We start from the raw sequence: 22,056 nt of genomic DNA, 5'->3' as shown, positions 1-22,056 counted from the left end.
GATTTTGATATTCTCTAATCTGTGGACGATATTATCTTCTCGGGGAATGCTTCTTAGTCCAACATTTGGCCCATTAAATCGGTCTTGCATGGCTTTGAATTTTCATCTAGTCTTGGTGTGAACTTCCACAAAAGTAAAATCATGGAATTTAATGTGAAACACGAATTTATTGAGGCTGCATCGAATTTCTTGTCTTGCCCGATAAGTTCTTTTCCATTCATTTTACATGGGATTCCTACCAGAATCAATCCTCATAGACGATCATCGTGGGACTCAGTGTTGGCAAAGCTTTGGATAAGGCTTGCAGAGTGGAAAGGGAAGCATTTTTCAATGTCAGGCCGAGTCACTCTCATAGATTTTGTATTATGTTATATTCCTCTATTCTTATTATCTTTATACAGGGCACCAAAACTTGTTTTTGCAGGAAATCATAAACATTCATCTATCCTTTCTTTGGAGTGGAGAAGAAAATCGAAGAAGGATAAATTAGGTTTTGCGGGCCATTGTTTGCAAACCAAAATCAGATGGAGGTTTGGGTATTAGAGATGTTGAAGTGTTCAATTGAGCATTTTTGAGTAAATGAGCATGGCGTATCCTTTTCAACAAAGAGTCAACTTGGAGATTGCTGCTTGCATTTAAATATGGAGACTCAAAAGGGTTAATCTTGGATCCTTCTTGGTCGGTAAATGACAAGAACCGTCACTTTGGTGGAGAGATTTAAGACTTGTGCTTGGTTCTTGGAGTGAAAACAATAATAGAGTGTCATGAAAATTGGGGAATGATGCTTCTATTGATTTCTGGAACCATAAATGGATTGGTGTTGTTCCTCTGTGTCTACAATTTCCTTCGCAGCTTAATTCTCTTCTGGTCAACAGATTTTCAGTTGATGATAAGGGTAAGTAGTTAAAGGTCAAGTGGAGTTGGAACCTTGCTTATGATCATGATAGTTTATCTGTTGTTGCTTTAATTGGTATTCAAGATTTGCATTTATTGTAACGATTTACATTCATAGAATAGAAAATTAGTCATTATGAGCTGTAATTAGTTGTGATTAGTCATTATGAGTTGTAATTGCCGACACTATTATATATAGTATCAAATACAATGAGAAAGGCATGAAGCCAGAATTTCTAACATGGTATCACAAGGTTCGATCTAACCTGTGAATCCTTGTTCTCTTGGCTGAAATAGAGACACCCCACTGGGTCGCTCTTGAAATCTTGTTTCTTGTTTGAAATTCTCGAAATCACGTTTCTCAATTGAAATTTTTCAATTGCCGTTTCGTGATTTCTTCATTGTTGTTGCTTCGTGATCTTGATTCCGTGTTTATCGCAAGTTGTTTTGGTGATCGCTAATCATTTGGTGCTGCTAGCATATTGTGATTTGCGATTCGGTTTCGTATTCTCGATGATTCTGCTTGGTGATCGTTGTTCTTGGTGATTTTGTTCGGTGACCGTGATTTCATTGTTGGATTGTTGATATTTCTCGATCGTGGGTGTTTCTTCACCGTTCGTTAGCTACTTTGTGGGGTTTATAGGTTTGCTTACCATTTTTTTTAATTAAAAAAAAAGGGGGAAGCCAACTTATTTGTTGCACGTGCATACTGGATTTGGATTTATCTTGTTATTTAACAATACAAGGGGTTATAATATAATGGCCATGGAAAATGAAAAGAATTTTTGTGTTCGTTTTACCGGCAAAAAAACATTTTGCATGGGAATTTCAATTCAAGGTGTATGTTAAAGGAAAGGGATTATGGAGTCATCTAGATGATGTTTCTAAGGCACCGACGGAGAAAACTGCTTTAGATGCGTGGGAAACTAAAGATGCTCAAATCATCACTTGGATTCTCAAGAGTATTGATCCTCAGATGATCAATAATTTACGCTCTTTTTCAACTGCTCAAGAAATGTGGAATTATTTGAAGCGCATTTACAACCAAGACAATTCGGCAAAACATTTTCAGTTGGAGTTAGAAATAGCCAACTATAAACAAGGTGCTTTGTCTATTCAAGAATACTACTCTGGTTTCTTAAATCTCTGGACAGAACACTCTTCTATTATACATGCTAATGTTCCCAAGATCTCTCTCGTGGTTGTTCAAGAGGTTTACAACACTAGTAGGCGAGATCAATTTCTCATGAAATTACGTCTAGAATTTGAGGTTGTCAGAGGTGCCTTGCTGAATAGGAATCTTGTTCCTTCTGTAGATACATGTGTTGGAGAACTTCTAAGAGAGGAACAACGTCTTATTACTCAAGGAGCCATGTCTCATGAAGCTACCATTTTCGAGCCCGTGACGGTTGCATATGTTGCTCAAAGTAAAGGTAAAAGTCGTGATATGAGACAGGTTTAGTGTTTCTCTTGCAAACAATTTGGTCATATTGCTCGTAGCTGCAATAAGAAGTTTTGTAATTACTGCAAGCAACATGGTCATATTATCTCTGAGTGTCCCACACATCCTCCACGACCAACACAACATTCAATACAGGCATTCCATGCAACTAAAAATCATGCGGTTGGTCCATCCACTAATGGGGAATCAAACAATAGTGCCATACAACCTGAATTGATTCAACAAATGGCACTTTCCGCTCTTTCGGCATTGGGAATTCAGGGTAAGTCTTCTAATGTTTCTAGCCCATGGTTTCTTGATTCGGGTGCATCCAATCACATGACAGGTTCTTCAGAGCATTTGCACAATTTACATTCTTATCATCGTAATCAGAAAATTCAAATAGCTGATGGTAATACTTTATCTATCACTGATATTGGCGACATAAACTCTGATTTTCGGGACGTGCTTGTATCACCTGGACTTGCGTCTAATTTATTATTTGTTGGTCAATTGGTAGATAAAAATCATGATGTTAACTTTTCTAGTGATGGTTGCCTTGTGCAGGAGAAGGTGTCGGGGAAGGTGATCGTGAAGGGGCCTAAAGTGGGAAGATTGTTTCCACTCAAGTTTATTTCTAATCATATATCTCTTGCTTGTAATAATGTTTTGAACTCTTATGAGGATTGGCAGAGAAAATTAGGTCATCCAAACTCTGTTGTTTTGTCCCATTTATTTAAAAATGGTTTGTTGGGAAATAAAAATGTTTCTAATGCCTCTATTTCATGTTCTGTTTGCAATTTGGCTAAGAGTAAAACACTTCCTTTTCCGTCTGGTGCTTATCGTGCTTCCACTTGTTTTGAAATGATTCATAGTGATGTATGGGGCATGTCTCCTGTAGTTTCTCATTCTCACTATAAATATTTTGTCACATTTATTGATGATTATAGTCGTTTTGTTTGGATATATTTCCTTCGGTCTAAATCTGAAGTGTTTTCTATGTTTAAGAAATTTTTGACATATGTTGAAACTCAATTTCAAGCAAGTGTTAAAAATTTTTGCTCTGACTCTGGTGGTGAGTACATGTCTCATAAGTTTCAGGAATACCTTCAACAAAAAGGCATCTTGTCGCAACGATCTTGTCCCAATACCCCCTCAACAAAATGGTATGGCAGAACGTAAGAATCGTCATTTGCTTGATGTAACACGCACATTGGTTCTCCAAGCTTCTGTACCATCCCGATTTTGGATAGAGGCTCTTTCCACAGATGTCTTCTTGATCAATCGTCTTCCTTCTACGGTTATTGAACTAGATTCTCCTTTCTTTCATCTTTTTAAAATTCATCCTGATTATAGTGTTTTACATACTTTTGGGTGTGTGTGTTTTATTCACTTACCTCCTTTTGAAAGGCATAAGCTTGGATCACAATCTGTTCAATGTGCATTTATAGGATATAGTCACTCTCATAAGGGATTTGTGTGTTATGATGTCACTAACCATCATTTTCGCATTTCTAGAAATGTGACATTTTTTGATAATCAGTTTATATTTCCATGTGTTTCTCCTGCCATTAATGATACTGTTACTTTTCCTAAGTTTTCTATTATGCCTCAATCTATCGAACGTTATAAACCAGGTCATGTATATGTTAGACAACACAGGCAGCAGGTTCCCACACCTCTTCCCAATGCTGAACTGCCACCTGATCCTATACCGGTTGAACCACGGCATTCTGATCGAATATCTCGCGCACCAGATAGATATTCACCAGACAAGTATGATTCCTCACATACTTCTCTGACTGCCATACTCTCTAGCATATCTATTCCTACTTGTTACTCACAGGCTGTTAAGGATGTGCGATGGATAAAAGCAATGAATGAAGAGCTTCAAGCTCTTCAAGAGAATTTCACATGGGATATTGTCTCTTGCCTTCCTGATGTAAAACCTATAGGTTGTAAATGGGTGTATTCTGTGAAATTGAATTCTGATGGGTCCCTCAATCGTTACAAGGCTCGTTTGGTTGTGTTAGGAAACAAGCAGGAATATGGAATTGATTATGATGAGACATTTGCACCGGTTGCCAAAATGACAATTGTCCGCACCAGAAAAGTTAACATCATAATTTTTATCTAGAGTGGAAACAATCTTCCAACTTTAGGCCCCTTCGCGATCACCTTCCCCGACACCTTCTCCTGCACAAGACAACCATCACCAGAAAAGTTAACATCATAATTTTTATCTACCAATTGACCAACAGATAATAAATTAGACGCAAGTCCAGGTGATACAAGCATGTCCCAAAAATCAGAGTTTATGTCGCCAATATCAGTAATAGATAAAGTATTACCATCATCTATTTGAATTTTCTGATTACCATGATAAGAATGTAAATTGTGCAAATGCTCTGAAAAACCTGTCATGTGATTGGATGCACCCGAATCAAGAAATCATGGGCTAGAAACATTAGAAGACTTACCCTGAATTCCCAATGCCGAAAGAGCGGAAAGTATCATTTGTTGAATCAATTCAGGTTGTATAGCACTATTGTTTGATTCTCCATTAGTGGATGGACCAACCACATGATTTGTAGTTGCATGGAATGCCTGTATTGAACTTGTGTTGGTCGTGGAGGACGTGTGGGACACTTAGAGATAATATGACCATGTTGCTTGTAGTAATTACAAAACTTCTTATTGTAGCTACGAGCAATATGACCAAATTGTTTGCAAGAGAAACACTGAACCTGTCTCATATCACGACTTTTACCTTTACTTTGAGCAGCATATTCAACCGTCACGGGCTCGAAAATGGTAGCTTCATGAGACATGGCTCCTTGAGTAATAAGACGTTGTTCCTCCCTTAGAAGTTCTCCAACACATGTATCTAAAGAAGGAACAGGATTCCTATTCACCAAGGCACCTTTGACAACCTCAAATTCTGGACGTAATTTCATGAGAAATTGATCTCGCCCACTGGTGTCGTAAACCTCTTGAACAGCCACGAGAGAGGTCTTGGGAACATTAACATGTATAATAGAAGAGTGTTCTGTCCAGAGATTTAAGAAACCAGAATAGTATTCTTGAATAGACAAAGCACCTTGTTTATAGTTGGCTATTTCTAACTCCAACTGAAAATGTTTTGCCGAATTGTCTTGGTTGTAAATGCGCTTCAAATAATTCCATATTTCTTGAGCAGTTGAAAAAGAGCGTAAACTATTGATCATCTGAGGATCAATACTCTTGAGAATCCAAGTGATGATTTGAGCATCTTTAGTTTCCCACGCATCTAAAGCAGTTTTCTCCGTCGGTGTCTTAGAAACATCATCTAGATGACTCCATAATCCCTTTCCTTTAACATACATCTTGAATTGAAATTCTCATGAAGAATAATTTTTTCCGGTAAAACGGACACAAAAATTCTTTTCATTTTCCATGGTCATTATATTATAACCCCTTGTATTGTTAAATAACAAGATAAATCCAAATCCAAATATGCACGTGCAACAAATAAGTTGGCTTCCCTTTTTTTTAATTAAAAAAAATGGTAAGCAAACCTAGAAACCCCACACAGTAGCTAACGAACGGTGAAGAAACACCCACGATCGAGAAATATCAACAATCCAACAATGAAATCACGGTCACCGAACAGAATCACCAAGAACAACGATCACCAAGCAGAATTGTCGAGAATACGAAACCGAATCGCAAATCACAATATGCTAGCAGCACCAAATGATTAGCGATCACCGAAACAACTTGCGATAAACACGGAATCAAGATCACGAAGCAACAACAATGAAGAAATCACGAAACGGCAATTGAAAATTTTCAATTCAGAAACGTGATTTCGAGAATTTCAAACAAGAAACAAGATTTCAAGAGCGACCCAGTGGGGTGTCGCTATTTCAGCCAAGAGAACAAGGATTCACAGGTTAGATCGAACCTTCTGATACCATGTTAGAAATTCTGACTTGATGCCTTTCTCATTGCATTTGATGCTATATATAATAATGTTGGTAATTACAACTCATAATGACTAATCACAACTAATTACAACTCATAATGACTAATTTTCTATTCTATGTATGTAAATTATTTACAATAAATATGTTTGATTATTTCCTGATTACACTAAATATAAAGCCTAATCATGAATTGGCAGACTCATTTATTTTGTGGCCAGATGCGGGAAACTTTTCTATTAGAAAAATAACAACAAGATTAAGCTCTTTAGACCATAGATTCTGAAGTTGCTTTGGAAATCTCTGCTTCCTAGCAATATCAAAGTGTTCACTTGGAAGTTAATACTCAACATGCTGCAATCACGAGATTGATTAGTGAATAGAGGAATTATAAGTGGACAACATGATCTTGTTTGTCCTATGTGTTTAGGACCAGAAGAAAATCGCATACGCTTATTATTTTTGTGCCCGGTAGCAGCTTCTGTTTGGTCTCATTTATTGAGTTTGATCGGGGTAACTATACCATTGACGTCTGTATCAATAATTCATCATTTGTAGGGGTATCTTCTTTTGATTAAATTGAAGGTTAGTAAGGTTTTTCATCTCCTTTTTTGGCTTACGGCTGTCTACTAGTCTATTTAATCAGTTGAGAATGCCACTCTTTTTAAGGGAGATCACAAAGGAGATCTTGAGGTGGTTAATTTGGCTAAAAACCTATCTCGAGAATGGCTTGTGGCTAGGATTAATGGACTGTTGAGGTGTTGTAGGCAGAATTGATTTGATGATTTGTTAGCTTGCTTTCTTGTTAATTCTTTGTAACACATTTTCATCGTGTTATTTTCTTGGTATATGAGTTGAGTACCCTTCCTTTGTATTCATTTATATACAAATTTCTTGCTTATTAGAACAAAAAAAAAAACTCATATTTTCACATATTTCGTTTAAATATGCAAACAGTTTTATAAAAATAAACACGATTTTTTTTTAATTTACATTTAACTACGAATAAATATTTGTGCATATTTAATATATTTGATTTAGTAAAAATATATGAATGCTATATTTTTGCATATTTCACATATAGAACATAAATATATAGAAGTTCGTATTAAATATATATAATAATTTTAAAAAGGATTTAATTAGAATACACTGATAGTGTAAAATGATTTTACACAGTCAGTTAATTATAAACGTTGGATATTGGAACACATTTGACTTTTATTTTAAAAACCTATAAAGTAATGCAAATGGGTGATGGTGGTGAATCGACAGCGTAGATTTTTTTACACTGTATAGTAATTAATCTCTTTTAAAAAATGTGTTTTTACTATATTTTTCATGTAATTAAGAGAATAAAATTAAAAAATTTAATTGATATACACTGACAGTGTAAAAGAATTTTACAGCGTCAGCAAATTATAACCGTTGGATATTGGAACAAGCTTAACTTTTATTTTTAAAATCTATAAGGTAATACAAGTGGGTGATGGTGATACATCGATAGTGTAAAACTTTTTACACTGAAAATGCATATTAATTAATCTCAAAATTAAAACATAAAGAAAAAAATTATTTTTTAAAAAACTAAAGACTAAAGAGATATAATATTCAAATTCATTTAAAATGTGGGAGTGGTATTTCAAGGGTAGGGTGCTCGATGAATGCCTTTAAATTGGAAAGTGGCCCTTTAGAAGCGTTTTCAACATTGCGGTTTCCTCAATTTCCATTTATTCTTCAAGGTCTCTCGTTTGTTCTTCACCAGTAACTATAGTTTCTTCTATCTATAATCATAATACTTCAACTTTCGGTTTTCTTTTTCAACACTTTCAACATTGATATCTCATTCGTTTGGGTTACCTCATTTGTTTGATTTATTTCATTGATCGTTGCTTACTTGACTATTTTAAAGATATTTTGTTGATAAACACAAAAACAATTATTCAATGTTTCGTGTTTTGCTAAAATATTTCTTCCAAATCTTGATTGTTATCTCAGTGAGATATATTCATAATTTTAAGACTTTTATCGATATAAAATTTTTGAATAGAACTTTAAACAAAATATTATGAGTTAGATGTGCGATCGACTTATATCCTTTATATTCATACTCGAATACAATTATAAGAATGAAAGCGGAAGCGTATATGAGTTTTACATTGAAAATAGTTGAAGGATATCGATATGTGATATTTATTTCTTAGTATTCAATATTCTAATTTAACATCTCATTAAATTAGATATTGACTTATGGTATCTACACAGTAGAGGTGGAAAAACGGATCTTCCGTCCAACCCCGCCCGCCCCGCATTAAGCCCGCAACAAAAGAGGCAGGGCGGGCAAGTCCGCCAAGTAAAATTGGACTTAAAAATCTAGTCTGCCCCGCCAAGGTGACGGTTGGCAGGCGGCGGGTTTGCTTGCCAATTTTTTTATTTATTTTTATTTTTTATTTTTTTAATAGATTAATAAACTTATTTTTACATTTTAATTAGATTTTTCATTTTTTTTAGTATAGCTTTTTATAAAGCATCTTTTTAACAAATTTTACTTTAAAAAATATTACATATATACACAAATAAATGTATAAAATAAAACTATTAAGAATTGAAATTACTATAATTAACTAAAATGACAACTAAAAGTTTAAAACCATCAAGAAATTTCACTTAAAATAGAATCATCAACAAGAATGTCAAAACTATAGTTCAAGTATTAAGCTTCAAACAACAAAAATAAATATTTTGAGTGCTTGATAACTCGACTGACGGGCAAGCAGGTCAATCCGTCCTTTTTTTTGTGGGCTTAAGGCGGGGCAGATTTAAGGAGGGGCGGACTGAACGGGTAGGCGGGCACAAAATCTCAACCCAACCCGTAATATTTTGGCGGGTATGCAGGCCGACCAGGCGGGCCACGACCCATTTTCCTACTCCTACTACACAATAATCTTATCTTTCATGATATTTATACTTTTAGTCACAAACTTATTATTAATTAGATCACTACAACTTTGACTAATTACATAATGGCCCCAACACATATAATATTACAATCGTGACCCAAAAATTCTAACAATCTCCCACTAGTCACATATGTAATTATACATATGTGTTAGACTTTATGAGCTCAAAATTCGCCATTATATTCCTTAAGCATATCCAAATTATCTTGTTCATTAGTCATGCTAATGTACATAATCAAGGTGATTTTCTTCATATCAATCATAACTAAACTCTTCAATGATCACCAATAATGACACAACTAAATGACATAGATCCATCATGAAATATGCAGAATGAAAGTCACATGAAGTTGATATGTATATGTCGATTTTCAATTGGTCCTACTTTATTTTATTGAGATCATTCAATTGCTTTATTGTACAAAATATAAACTGCTGAGTATCAAACTTTATTAATTGGAAAATATCCAAAATCATGGTATGCATACATAATACCAAACACAGAACATAAAATTCATAATTGACTAACTCCCACTAAACCAAAGACTCATCTAACGGTAAAACGCCAATGCGAGCAGTGTGCTCATGAAAGACCTTGGGTGGAAGACTTTTTGTAAGAGTGTCTTCTATCATGGAGTTTGTCCTCGAGTGTTATATGGAAATTTGTCCACTTTGTACCATTTCCTTAACAACTAGTATGAGTGTAACTTTTTGTTAGATGTACTTTGTATGATGTCAAAACTAGGATACTTTAGCGTTTATGTATATTGGACGACATCCTATGAGTCTCAATGTTCATCTTAGCATTAATAAGCATAAAAACATTTTGAAATGAGTTGGAAAAGGTTGCATGCATCAAAAACAAGCTTGTATGGGAAAAACAATCTATACGTCGACAAATACATGCTTTAGGTCGACACATAAAAAAAATTCCAATGTGTCGACACATCCGATTTTTAGGTTGACTCATCTAACCCATTTTTAAAGCATGTAACCTCTGTTTGATGTGCCGACTGCATGTCTCGACTCATGAACTATACAGGTCGACTCATGACCTATACAGGTCGACACATGCATCGAACAGGTCTACACATGACTTACATAGGTCGACTCATGCAACATATTTTTCCAAAAATTCATAACTTTTTCAAATGTTTTGCATTCCTTTTGCCTCCAAACATGCATGCATATAAATACTTCATACATGTATTATTTCTAGTAAGGTTCTAGAGTAAACCTACACGAAACTGGAATTTCAAAGAGTTCTCATCATCTTCAACCTCATTCTATGCATACACACAAACAAACTACACATAATCATTCTATTTTTGGGTGCCATCTATAATTAGGGTTGATAATGTCTTACTTAGGTTGTTGAGTTGTAAATTGGGTTGAGATTTTTGAGGGTTTCAAATAAGAAAACCAATGTGGGGTTTTCCTTCAAGATCAATTTGGGGTTTGAAGGTTTTTGACAAGATTACGAAATTTGGATCCGATCGAGTGAAGGCTTTGAAGAACGGATGGTTCTTGCAAAGGAGTAGTGTTGAATGGTGGATCATATTGGTAAAGCTTGGGTTACAACAATTCGTAATTTGGATCTGATTGAGTGAAGGCTTCGAAGAAAGGGAGTTTCTTGCAAAGAAGTAGCGTGGGATGGTGGATCAAATTGGCATTGTTGGGTTACTTGATTAAGCTCATATCAAGGGAAGATAAAGGGTTAGAATCAACATTAAACTTAGGTTTTGTAGGGTTGTATTTCTACATTTCTCTTGTATACATACTTTTGCAAAGTAAGGTTAATTTCATTATCCCAATTAGAGTTTGAATTGAGGACGGACGTAACCATAGCGAGATCGATTGGGAACTGCCTAAACAAATACTTGTGTACTCCCTCTCTCTCTCTCCCCATCCATCTCTTTTATTTTTCAATTGCAAGTTGTTGAATTCACTGATTGTGCGATCATTATATTTGGAAAAAAATATGATAACCTTTTGAAACAGGTTTTGTTGAGTTGATCACAATCCTTTAGATTGTGATTGGATTTGAAGATCAACAAAATTGTACAAATTTCTATACAAAATCGATTGCACACAAGGTGTTTGATAATTTGTCTCAATAGTATTTTTGTGTGATTTATCATTGGGAATAGTCTCTACTTCTAGCATTGCATTCAATTTTTTATGGCTGATAGTTTGTTGATCTAATTTGTGTTCATTATCATACGTTGATTGCAATTACGCATATTCGAGATTTTCGATATAGGTTTGGTTAGACGATTTGATCCGAGTTACTTTCGCTCACCATAAATTTTTCAAAACAATTTTTGTTAAAGTTCTTAACTTGTAATTTATTCACCCCTTTAGATTGAAACCTATAGTCTAACAAGTGGTATCACAAACTCTGGTTAATTATGTTCTTTAATATTTGCTTATTAGGAAATGACTACCGAGCCTAAATGGACGTACAATATAGATCAACTATGGTTATTGGAAAGCTTGTATGCGTAACCATATCAACTCGGTTAATAAGAGTGCATGGAACGTCATCATCAATGGTCCTAATCAAATTATAATGACCAATGGTGAAGACGTCATCGTATCAAAACCGAAAGATTAATGGAATGATAATGACAAGAAATTATGGTTAATGATTGGAAGGCACAAAATATTCTCATTTTTGCACTCGGTGTTGATGAATAATCGAGTTTTCCATTGTGAAACTGCCAAAGCTATGTGGGACGCATTAGAAGCTTCCCATTGTGAAACTGCCAAAGCTATGTGGGACGCATTAGAAGTTTCCCATGAGGGGACTAATGAATTCAAACAAGCTAGGATCAATACCTTTGATCAAGAGTTTGAACTATTTCTCATGAAGCATGGTGAAGCCATTGCCGACATGCAAAAGAGGTCCGCACATCTTATAAATCGATTGAATGCTTTAGGTAAGCCTATTTCCAATGATATTGCTACTAATAAAGTTTTAATGTGTCTTAATAAGGAATGACAACCCAAGGTCTCCGCAATCAAAGAAGAAAATGATCTTAAAACACTTGATCTCACAACTTTATTTGGAAAACTCGAAGAACATGAGCAAGAATTCACTTGCTTGGAAAAACATGAAAAAGTGCATGAGAAAAAGGTAATGAAGGGGAAAGGTAAAGACAATGAGGTAGAGAAGAAGTCTATTGCTCTAAATACTTAAAGCTCAAAGTCCTCACACAATAATCAAAGTGATTGTGAAACAAGAGATGATAAGAATTTCGATGATGAAAATATTGGGTTGTTTGTCAAAAGGCACCAAAGGTATATAAGGAAAAATGGAGTCAAGCACTCCGGCAAAAATATAATCAAATTTAGAATGCTCTCTAACTTCTAAAAGGAAGATGAGAATAAGAAAGGTAAATTTAGAATTTCATGCTACAATTATGGAGAAGTTGATCATTATAGACCAGAGTGTCATATGATCAAGAAAGACAAAGAGAAAGGTCATCACAAGAAATCTAGCAAGTCTAGAAGAACATATGTTTCTTGGGAGAGTGCAAGTGATTCTTCAAGTGATGAAAGCTCAAGTTCAAGTGTCGAATTGGCCCAAATTTTCCTCATGGAAAACAAAAAGAAGAAGAAAAATATAAGTCTTTCTAAGCTTGACTCTATTAGTAAATCATATTATTCTCAATTACAAAAGCTTTAGAAAATCTACCTAGAGAAGCCTTAGACGCTTTTAAAAAGTTAGATTCACAAGAAATAATCTTTTCACACTTAGAAGCTAAAGTTTTAGAATCCGAAAAGAAGATGGAAGCTCTTAAGAAATCTATGATAGATATTCAAAAGGACAAGAATATGGATGAAAACCTTTATTGTTTGGTTGTGAATCTTATCACAATTGAAAAAAAGAGGTAAATACTCTTCAAGTAAAATTGGACAAAGCATGACAACCAAAGATTGCATTTTCTATTGATCCATCAAAGTTTGGACGGTCTTTCAACCATTCATATAAAAAAGCATAAATATGTTCAAAAGTACTCAAATTGCAAACGTACATCTCATCACAACTTATCTTGTCACTATTGTTGCAAGAAAGGTCATACTATAGAAAAATACAAGTTTAGGAAACTTTTTGTTCCTAAAGGTGATTTTCAATGGTTTCCTAAATGCAACCTTGATTTCACTCACTCTCAAGGACCCAATGAAAATTGGGTACCTATTTCTCTTATTTGATTGTATAGGTTGAATGTCTTGACTCTACAGAGAAAATGTGGTTTCTCGATAATGGATGCTCAAGAAATATGACAGATGACATATCTCTATTCATTGACTTTGTGCCAAAAAAGAAGGGGTTCGTCACTTATGAAGACAACAAAAAGGGAGCAATACTTGGAAATGGTAGTGTAGGTAATCCCTCATTTACTACTATCTCTGATGTTATGTTAGCTGATGGTCTTAAACATAACCTCCTTAGCATTATTCAACTATGTGACAAGGGCTTTAAAGTTACTTTTACAAATACTTGTTTCTTGTTTGAACATAATGAAAAGAAGGATTGTATGTTTGAAGGCTTAAGGGTTGATAACACTTATATGCTAAATTTAGATGATGTATCCTTGGTAGGAACTAAGTATGTAGTGATCATGAGTGAAGACTCTTGGTTATGGCATAGACACCTAGTTCATGTCAATTTTAATTTACTAAAAAAAATGACTTCAAAAGATTTAGTAATCGGTCTACCAAAAATAAAGTTTTTAAAAGACCATATATGCAATGCATGCCAAATAGGTAAGCAAACAAGAGTCTCATTTAAATAAAAAAACATTGTTTCAACTTCGAGACCTCTTGAGCTTTTTCATATGGATATCTTTGGTCCCTCAAGGACCAAAAGAATAGGTGGTAACTATTATGGTTTTGTGATAGTAGACGATTACTCAAGATTCTATTGGGTCATGTTTTTGTATAGTAAAGATGAGACTTTCAGCTTTCAAACAATTTGCTAGGTTATCCCAAAATAAGATGAATTTGAAAATTGTTGCTATCCGAAGAGATCATGGAGGAGAATTTAAAAAAACCTCTTTGATAAGTATTGTGATAAACATGGCATTAAGCATAATTTCTCCGCTCCAAGAACTCCACAACAAAACAGTGTTGTAGAGCGCAAAAATCGTGTTTTAGAGGAGTTGGCTAGAACTATGCTCAATGAAGGTAATCTACCTAAGTATTTCTTGGCCGATGCCATTAGCACGATATGTTATGTATTGAATAGGATACTAATACCTCATATTTTAGACAAAACTCCCTATAAACTACTTAAGGGTAGAAAACCTAATTTATCACATCTCCATGTTTTCGGATGCAAATTTTTTGTTTTAAATAATGGAAAGTATAATCTTGGCAAGTTTGATGTGAAATTCGATGAAGGTATCTTCCTTGGATACTCTCAATCTAGCAAAGCCTATAGGGTTTATAACAAAATATTATTTATTGTTGAAGAGTCGGTACACATCACCTTTAATGAATCTTATTCGAAAAATGTCGAGAAAGGTGTTTCTTTTCATGATGTAGGTGTATCTTCATAAGACATTCTTAAAGAATCCAAAAAAGGAATTGATCAGTCTAAAGCGGTGGAACATGAGAAAGAAGAAGATAATGATTGTGAAAAGGAGAAGGTTGAAATTCTAGTTGCAATGGACAATCTACCTTTGGCTTGGAGAACCTCCAAAGATCATCCTATCAACAACATACTTGGAGACATCACCAAAGGCATGACAACACGCTCCAAGATAAGTAGTTTTTGTTATCACTTTGAGTTTGTTTCACAAGTTGAACCTAAAAACGCTAAAGATGCATTACTTGATGAGCATTGGCTTATGGCCATGCAAGATGAACTAAACCAATTTAAAAGAAATGATGTTTGGGACCTTGTCCCTCATCCTAAAAATCATCAAGTTATTGGCACCAAATGGGTTTTTAGAAACAAACTCGACAAAAACGGAGTGATAACTAGGAACAAATCCTGGCTAGTGGCTCAAGGTTATAACCAAGATGCGGGAATTAACTATGAGTACAATTATGCTCTGTTTGCTCGCCTCGAGGCTATACGCCTTCTACTAGCTTATGCTTGCTCCAAAGATTTCAAGTTATTTCAAATGAACATGAAAAGTTTGTTCCTTAATGGATACATTAATGAGGAAGTGTATGTCGATCAACCTCCCAGTTTTGAAAATCATGTGTATCCTAATCATGTTTACAACCTAAAACGAGTTTTGTATGGTCTCAAACAAGCACTTAGGGCTTGGTATGAGCGACTTAGTAAGTTTTTAATCGATCAAGGATACTCTAGGGGGAGGTAGATACTACACTTTTCATTAAGTGTTAAGGAAATCATACTCTTCTAGTCCAAGTTTATGTCGATGATATCATTTTTGGTTCCACTAACATGCAACTTGTCAAGGAGTTTCCTAAACTTATGCAGGGTGAGTTTGAGATGAGTCTCATGGGGGAGTTGAATTACTTCCTTGGTCTTCAAATTAAGCAACTCAACTAAGGGAAATTCGTCTGTCAAATAAAATATTGCAACAAATTACTAAAGAGATTTGATATGAAAGAGGTAAAATCAATTGATACTCCAATGCCCATAAATGGAAACTTGGAAAGGAATGAAAATGGTAAGGATGTTGATGTCAAAAAGTATAGAGGTATGATTGGTTCTCTTCTATATCTTATTGCATCTAGGTCGGGCATTAGGTTTAGTGTGTGTATGAGCGCTTATTATCAATCGACTCCTAAGGAATTGCATTTAAAAGCCATAAAGTGCATTCTTAGATACCTTCATGGTACATCTAAGTATGGGCTTTGGTATTCCAAGGGAAGCGATTATAATTTGGTTGGTTATACCGATTACGACTTTGTCGGTTTTGCAAATCAGATAGGAAGAGTACTACTGGAACTTGCCACATGTTTTCAAACTCCTTGGTAAGTTGGCATAGCAAGAAATAAGTTTTCGTTGCTTTGTCAATTGCCGAGGCAGAATACATAGCAACCAGTAGTTGTTGTGCTCAAATTTTGTGGCTCAAACAACAACTACTTGATTTTAATATTAAACTACAACATATTCCTATTATGTGCGACAACATTAATGATATTAATCTAACAAAAAATCTGGCATTGAACTCTTTCACTAAGCATATTGAGATACGTTACCACTTCATACGTGACCATGTTGAAAAAGGAGATGTCGTATTTTAGCATGTTGATAGCAAAAATCAACTTGCAAATATCTTTACAAAACCTCTTGCAACTGAATCATTTTCCAACATTCGAAGGGAATTTGGCATACTTGATGTCTCAATCTTGCCAAAATATGATTTGTTGCATGCACTTTATATAATTTTTCTCTAACTTTCCTTAGAAGTTCAATCACATTTGAGTGCATCCTTCATCAATTCATAAGAAAAGTAATATTCTTCCATTTCCCCTATTTGAAAGTAAGCTTTTACTTTTGCATGTTATCTATGTTCTAAATGCTTGATATGTTTGATGTATGAACTAATTCATGAACGTTCACTTCTAAAAATTTCAATTGATGTATTTCAATTCATACGCTTATAGTGACTTCATGTTATTTTACTTTCATATTTGAAATATGTTCTTGGTGTATAAGCATGTTATCTATTCCGGCATGAAATATGTTTGAACATGTTATAATGTCAACAAAATTCTTGTAGTGTATCATTATTATGATAACATCTCTGTTTTTGGTTTGGATGGTGATAAATCTATATTCCGGCAAGTGTACCGATAATGTCGCAATAATAAAAAGATGGAATCCACATGGACTGTTATCTAACAAGATAAAATTGTGCAATGCGTAGGAAATAGTAAACGGGGGGAGGGGGTTCAAGTTCAAATGCGAAAATAAAATAAAGTGTTCAGACAAAATTATGAAAGAGGTCAGATTGTGTATATAATCCCCTATTTCTCTACTGTTGATGTTCGATGCATTATATGAATGATATTGACACAATAATCCCACGACGAATTAACAAAACCGCTATAACTCATCACATGCAATATAGCCCACTAATCACTACTCAGAGTTTCATATCCCTAGTCCACCAGCGTAAGCAGGATTACGAAATGCAACATAGCGTTAATTCACTGGTCACTACTCAGGGTATCCTATCCATATTCAACCAACGTAAGCACAACAATTACCCTAGGTCCAACACATAGACTAATGGTAAGCATTTCCTATGTGCCCAAAATCATATTAAAAGAGTATCTCACATAAAAAGCGTTATGAACAAGAAGCAATTGAATAAAATTATAAGTCAAATACTCATGCAACATTAAATCAAACATATGTCCCAACAATATTGAAACAAGTTCATTAATTACAATCTAACTTAGAGAGGTTTAGCTACTCATAATTCAAAACACCATACCGAAAACAATTAAGAATAATTTCATATGAGATCCCTTGAAGGACTGACCTCCAATGGCTTCAAATGCTCTAAATAATCCCTTACGATGTTGTAAAACTCGTACTTGTTGTGCCAAATTTGTAACCCTTAAAAAAGTGACAAAATACCCTTTAAAAAGCCTTCAGAATAGACCAGAACGAGTCAGAAAAACCCAAAAAAGGGTTCATGGCGCGCGTAAAATTTTGCATCACGCGCGCATTGCAGCTGATACATCTTTATCGCGCGTGAGATACTACGCGATGTTACGCGTAATTATTCCAGTAGTTGCACGTTTTTGCTCTCTTTTTCACCTAATTTTTCACCAAGTCCCTATTTCTTCACACTTATCTATTTTTTCCTCATTCTTTGGTCTTTGTTTTTCATTTTTTCTCCCCTTTAACTTGTTTTGATCCGTTTTTTTGACCGAATTCATACACTGACAGACTGTCATCAGTGGCTATGCTCTAATCATGTAACATCGGGGCTGAGATGCTTTTTTTTTATTTTTGAATTCAAGTTAATGTTTGGAGGAGTTTTTCTGACGTTATTTTGAAACTTGAGAACAAACATGATTTTGTCGAGTATTTTGATTTGATTTTCCGTTGTTATTTGAATAAAGTTGAGATGTTTTGAAGTTGGTAACACTTTAATCAGCGTGCAATGCTTGTTATATAAGTTTTTGGGTTAGGGTGTTACAATAACACTAACGAGACGACTGCTTTAGTCCATAAATGGATTTTGTCAATTTGCAAATCATATTCTTCGAGTCTCCTGACACAAAGTTTTATGGTTGCACCATATAGATCGTTTAATTAACGTTACCATTGAGAAATGTTGTCTTGACATCCATTTGGTATAATTCTAAATCATAATGTGCCACAAGAGTCATGGTTGTCCTAAAAAAGTCTTTCCATGAAACCGGAGAGAAAGTCTCTTTAAAGTTAATCCCTTCCTTTTGGATATAGCCCTTAGCCACAAGACGAGCCTTATACCTCTCCATATTACCGTTAGAATCTCGTTTGGTCTTAAAAATCTATTTGCAACCAATGGTTTTCACACCTTCTTGTAATGGGACAAGTTCCCAAACTTTATTGTCTTACATGGACTTATACCTCTCCACGTTACTGTTAGAATCCCGTTTGCTCTTAAATGATATTTTATTTTTGAAAAGAAATATTTTTTCTTAAATTAAAAAAAAAATCTTGCAAAAAATAATTTAAAAAAAATTAAATCAAAACTAATTACAAATTTGGTTATGGATATAACCGGTTAATAACTAGTTTATAATTGGTTTATAACCATTTTACAAAAATAAAACCGGTTATGACAATTGATTTTAATAACCGGTTATAACATATAGATTATTTATGGTTATGGATTGGTTATGGAAATTAACCGCCCATGAGAATCCCTACATGAGTGAGATATTTGCTTGATAAACAAGAAAGGAGAGAGGACCCTCACAAAGAGAAGCTAAATGCGTTAAGAAAAATCATAACTAAAAAAAACGTTGGTTCCCTCTCCTTAATCTCATTACGCAAATTATACATATATGTCTGATGCATTGAGATCTTAATTTGGAGAAAAGAAAAATATCTTCAGTAGTGTTGCACACCTCAAATTTCATTATAGAAGTGCAATTAATCAATTTTTTAAGAAAAAATTCCAACAATAGTTCCTGATTTTACATGCTTTCGATCAAGAATTACAATTCACAGCATAAAAAAACATTACATAAATTGGAAGAAAAAAATCCCAATTTTGGAACCCTGATTTAAAAAATTCCCAAAACTTAAATTGAGTACGCATGGGTGGCTCTGATACCATTTGTTGATTTGTTATGTCAATAAGATTTATTCATAACCTTATGATTTCTATCAATATAAAAATCAAGAACATAACTCTAAATAAAACCATATGAGTCAGATGTGCGATCGACTCATATCTCTTATGTTAAGAATAATAAGTCAAATGTGGGTTGGAGTCTCACATTGGTTATAAATGTGGAGACTTAAGCATTTATAAGTAGGAGAACACACATACCTATCACCTTAAGATTTTAGATGGATATGTGGTATCTCTCTCACTTGTGTGTTGCTCTTAGCCCAATATTGATGCTCCTCCTCATGACTCAATAAATGGTATTATGAGTCTTTGGTTCGAATAAAGGGACCGACTTACTTGTATTGAAATGCCCAGGAAGAGGTGTCTCGTTGAAATCAAAATGCCCAAGAAGAGGTGTATCAAAATGCCCAGAAAAGAGGTGTCAACGGCGATGCAAGTGTATGTGTACAAAAGAGTTTCCACTTGAGTAGGAGAATTATGGACTCACACGTGAGGGGGAGTGTTAAGAATAATAAGTCAAGTGTGGGTTGAAGTCCCACATTGGTTATAAATGTGGAGACTTGAATATTTATAAGTGGGAGAACCCACAGACCTATCACCTTAAGGTTTTAGGTGGATATGTGGTGTCTTTCTCACTTGTGTGTTGCTCTTAGCCCAATGTGGATGCTCCTCCTAATGACCCAAGACCTTATACCCATATCTGAATACAATTATGAGAATGAAAGCGGAAGCGTACCTGAGTTTGTCATTGTAAATAGTTGAAGGTTATCGGATATGTGATCTTCCAATTGTAGACCATAACCCCTATAAATAACCTTAGGATTATTTCTTGATATTCAATATTCTAATTTTCCTCCTCATCAAATTTAATATTGACTTATGGTATCTACACAGTAATCTTACTTTTCATGATATTTATGCTTTTTGCCACAAACTTATTATTAGTTAGATTACTACAACTTTGACTAATTACATAATGGTCCTAAGACATTTAATATTACAATACAATTGTGACCAAAAGATTCTAACACTAAACCCAACAATACATTTTAAATAATGTTGAAATCGTTAACACAATAATATGTTATTTTTTCAAATCCATTTATTTTATAATTTTGTTTTAATTGTTTTAATTGTTTTTATTTAAATAATTAATTCATTCATGTAAATTGACGTGTTTTTTGTTTCGTATATATATATATATATATATATATATATATATATATATATATATATATATATATATATATATATATATATATATATATATATATATATATATATATATATATATATATTTATTTATATTTATTTTTTAATCTCTAACGTCAATTTTCCGTACACTTATATGACATACATTTTGTTTCCTTCATATAATCATGCAGGTAAGTTATAAGTTTGAATGGAAAATCTAATGGAGGGCAAGAATGATGACCCCTTAGACACTTTACAATTAACATGGATAATGGATTTGCCCATGCAATAATAGAAGATATAAGAAGTTTGCCCATGCAATACTATCATACAAGGCAGTGGAGTCTAATATAGAAAAGACATTCTAGCACGAACCTCAACTTATATGTTGTGCTTCCTGTTTCACAAAAGGTAAGCTGCTGCAAGACAGTATGTCAAAAAATAGAATAAAAATGTTGACATCAAAAGCAATATAATTTACATAAATAAAAAAAATTCACACAAAAAGACTTTCCAAAAACTTGCTTTAGATTGTATAATTTAAAAGAATTTCTCATTTAGAAGCATGTTCAATAGAAAATCAACCTTTAAAGCAGATGTCTAGTCTGCATGTTGGTTAGGAGTAGAATCAAATGTTCTTTGAGTAATACAAATATTTAATTGTGAAAGATTTTGGTATATGGCATATGTCTATCTCAGAAGATGAGTCTGTGTGCAAAATTTTGGTATTATTTCTTTTGATTTTCAACATTTATTTTAAAATAAAAATAAATAAATAAATAAAACGTGAAATTAAAAATAAAAAGAATCTAACTCACAATTTGATTCAGCAATAGGAGTTTAAGCTACGTCAACAATGTTTGTTAAGTTGTTTTTTTTATTCCATACACTTGTGCGTCTTCATTTTGTAGGGCACTGGCATTCAACTTATCCTACCATATGCATACAAGGTTGTATTCGACAACATTCTGGTTGTGAATATTACTTACACAATGACTAATTTTCTATGAGATGTTGTTTAAGGCATCATATCATAAATAGATGCTAAAATGGATTGGTGAAACTATGGTTGTTTGTTTTAATAAGAATATCATCCCTGATATTTCTATAAACTTTAAACTTTTTTTTAGATATAAATTTTGAAAAATTGAAAATGGATTTGTTTATAGGTATTGTAAACAATTCATGGTTGCCTCTATGCATTTTTTAGGTTATAAATGACACAATAAAAGTTTAATGAATCTATTTTTTTTTTCAAATGTTTTTAATTGATAAGATACACTCAAATATCCATAAGTGGTAAG

General features: G+C 33.9%; 1 protein-coding gene across 1 annotated transcript; it reads left to right on the top strand.

The window, feature by feature from the left end:
- Window positions 1-1,666: 1,666 nt before the first annotated feature.
- LOC127122134 (uncharacterized) lies at window positions 1,667-2,356 on the top strand. Its single transcript, XM_051052522.1, has one exon. The coding sequence runs from the start codon at window positions 1,667-1,669 to the stop codon at window positions 2,354-2,356; it is 690 nt and encodes a 229-aa protein (XP_050908479.1).
- The last annotated feature ends 19,700 nt before the right edge of the window (window positions 2,357-22,056 follow it).

This window comes from Lathyrus oleraceus, chromosome 2 (assembly GCF_024323335.1).
Source record: "Lathyrus oleraceus cultivar Zhongwan6 chromosome 2, CAAS_Psat_ZW6_1.0, whole genome shotgun sequence".
NCBI classification, from domain to species: Eukaryota; Viridiplantae; Streptophyta; class Magnoliopsida; order Fabales; family Fabaceae; genus Lathyrus; species Lathyrus oleraceus.
The sequence above is the reverse complement of the archived record's forward strand: the minus strand, read 5'-3'. Positions and strand labels throughout refer to the sequence as shown.

Coding starts and splice junctions, on each gene's coding strand:
- LOC127122134 (XM_051052522.1), top strand. CDS start 1,667: ATGAAAAGAATTTTTGTGTTCGTTTTACCGGCAAAAAAACATTTTGCA.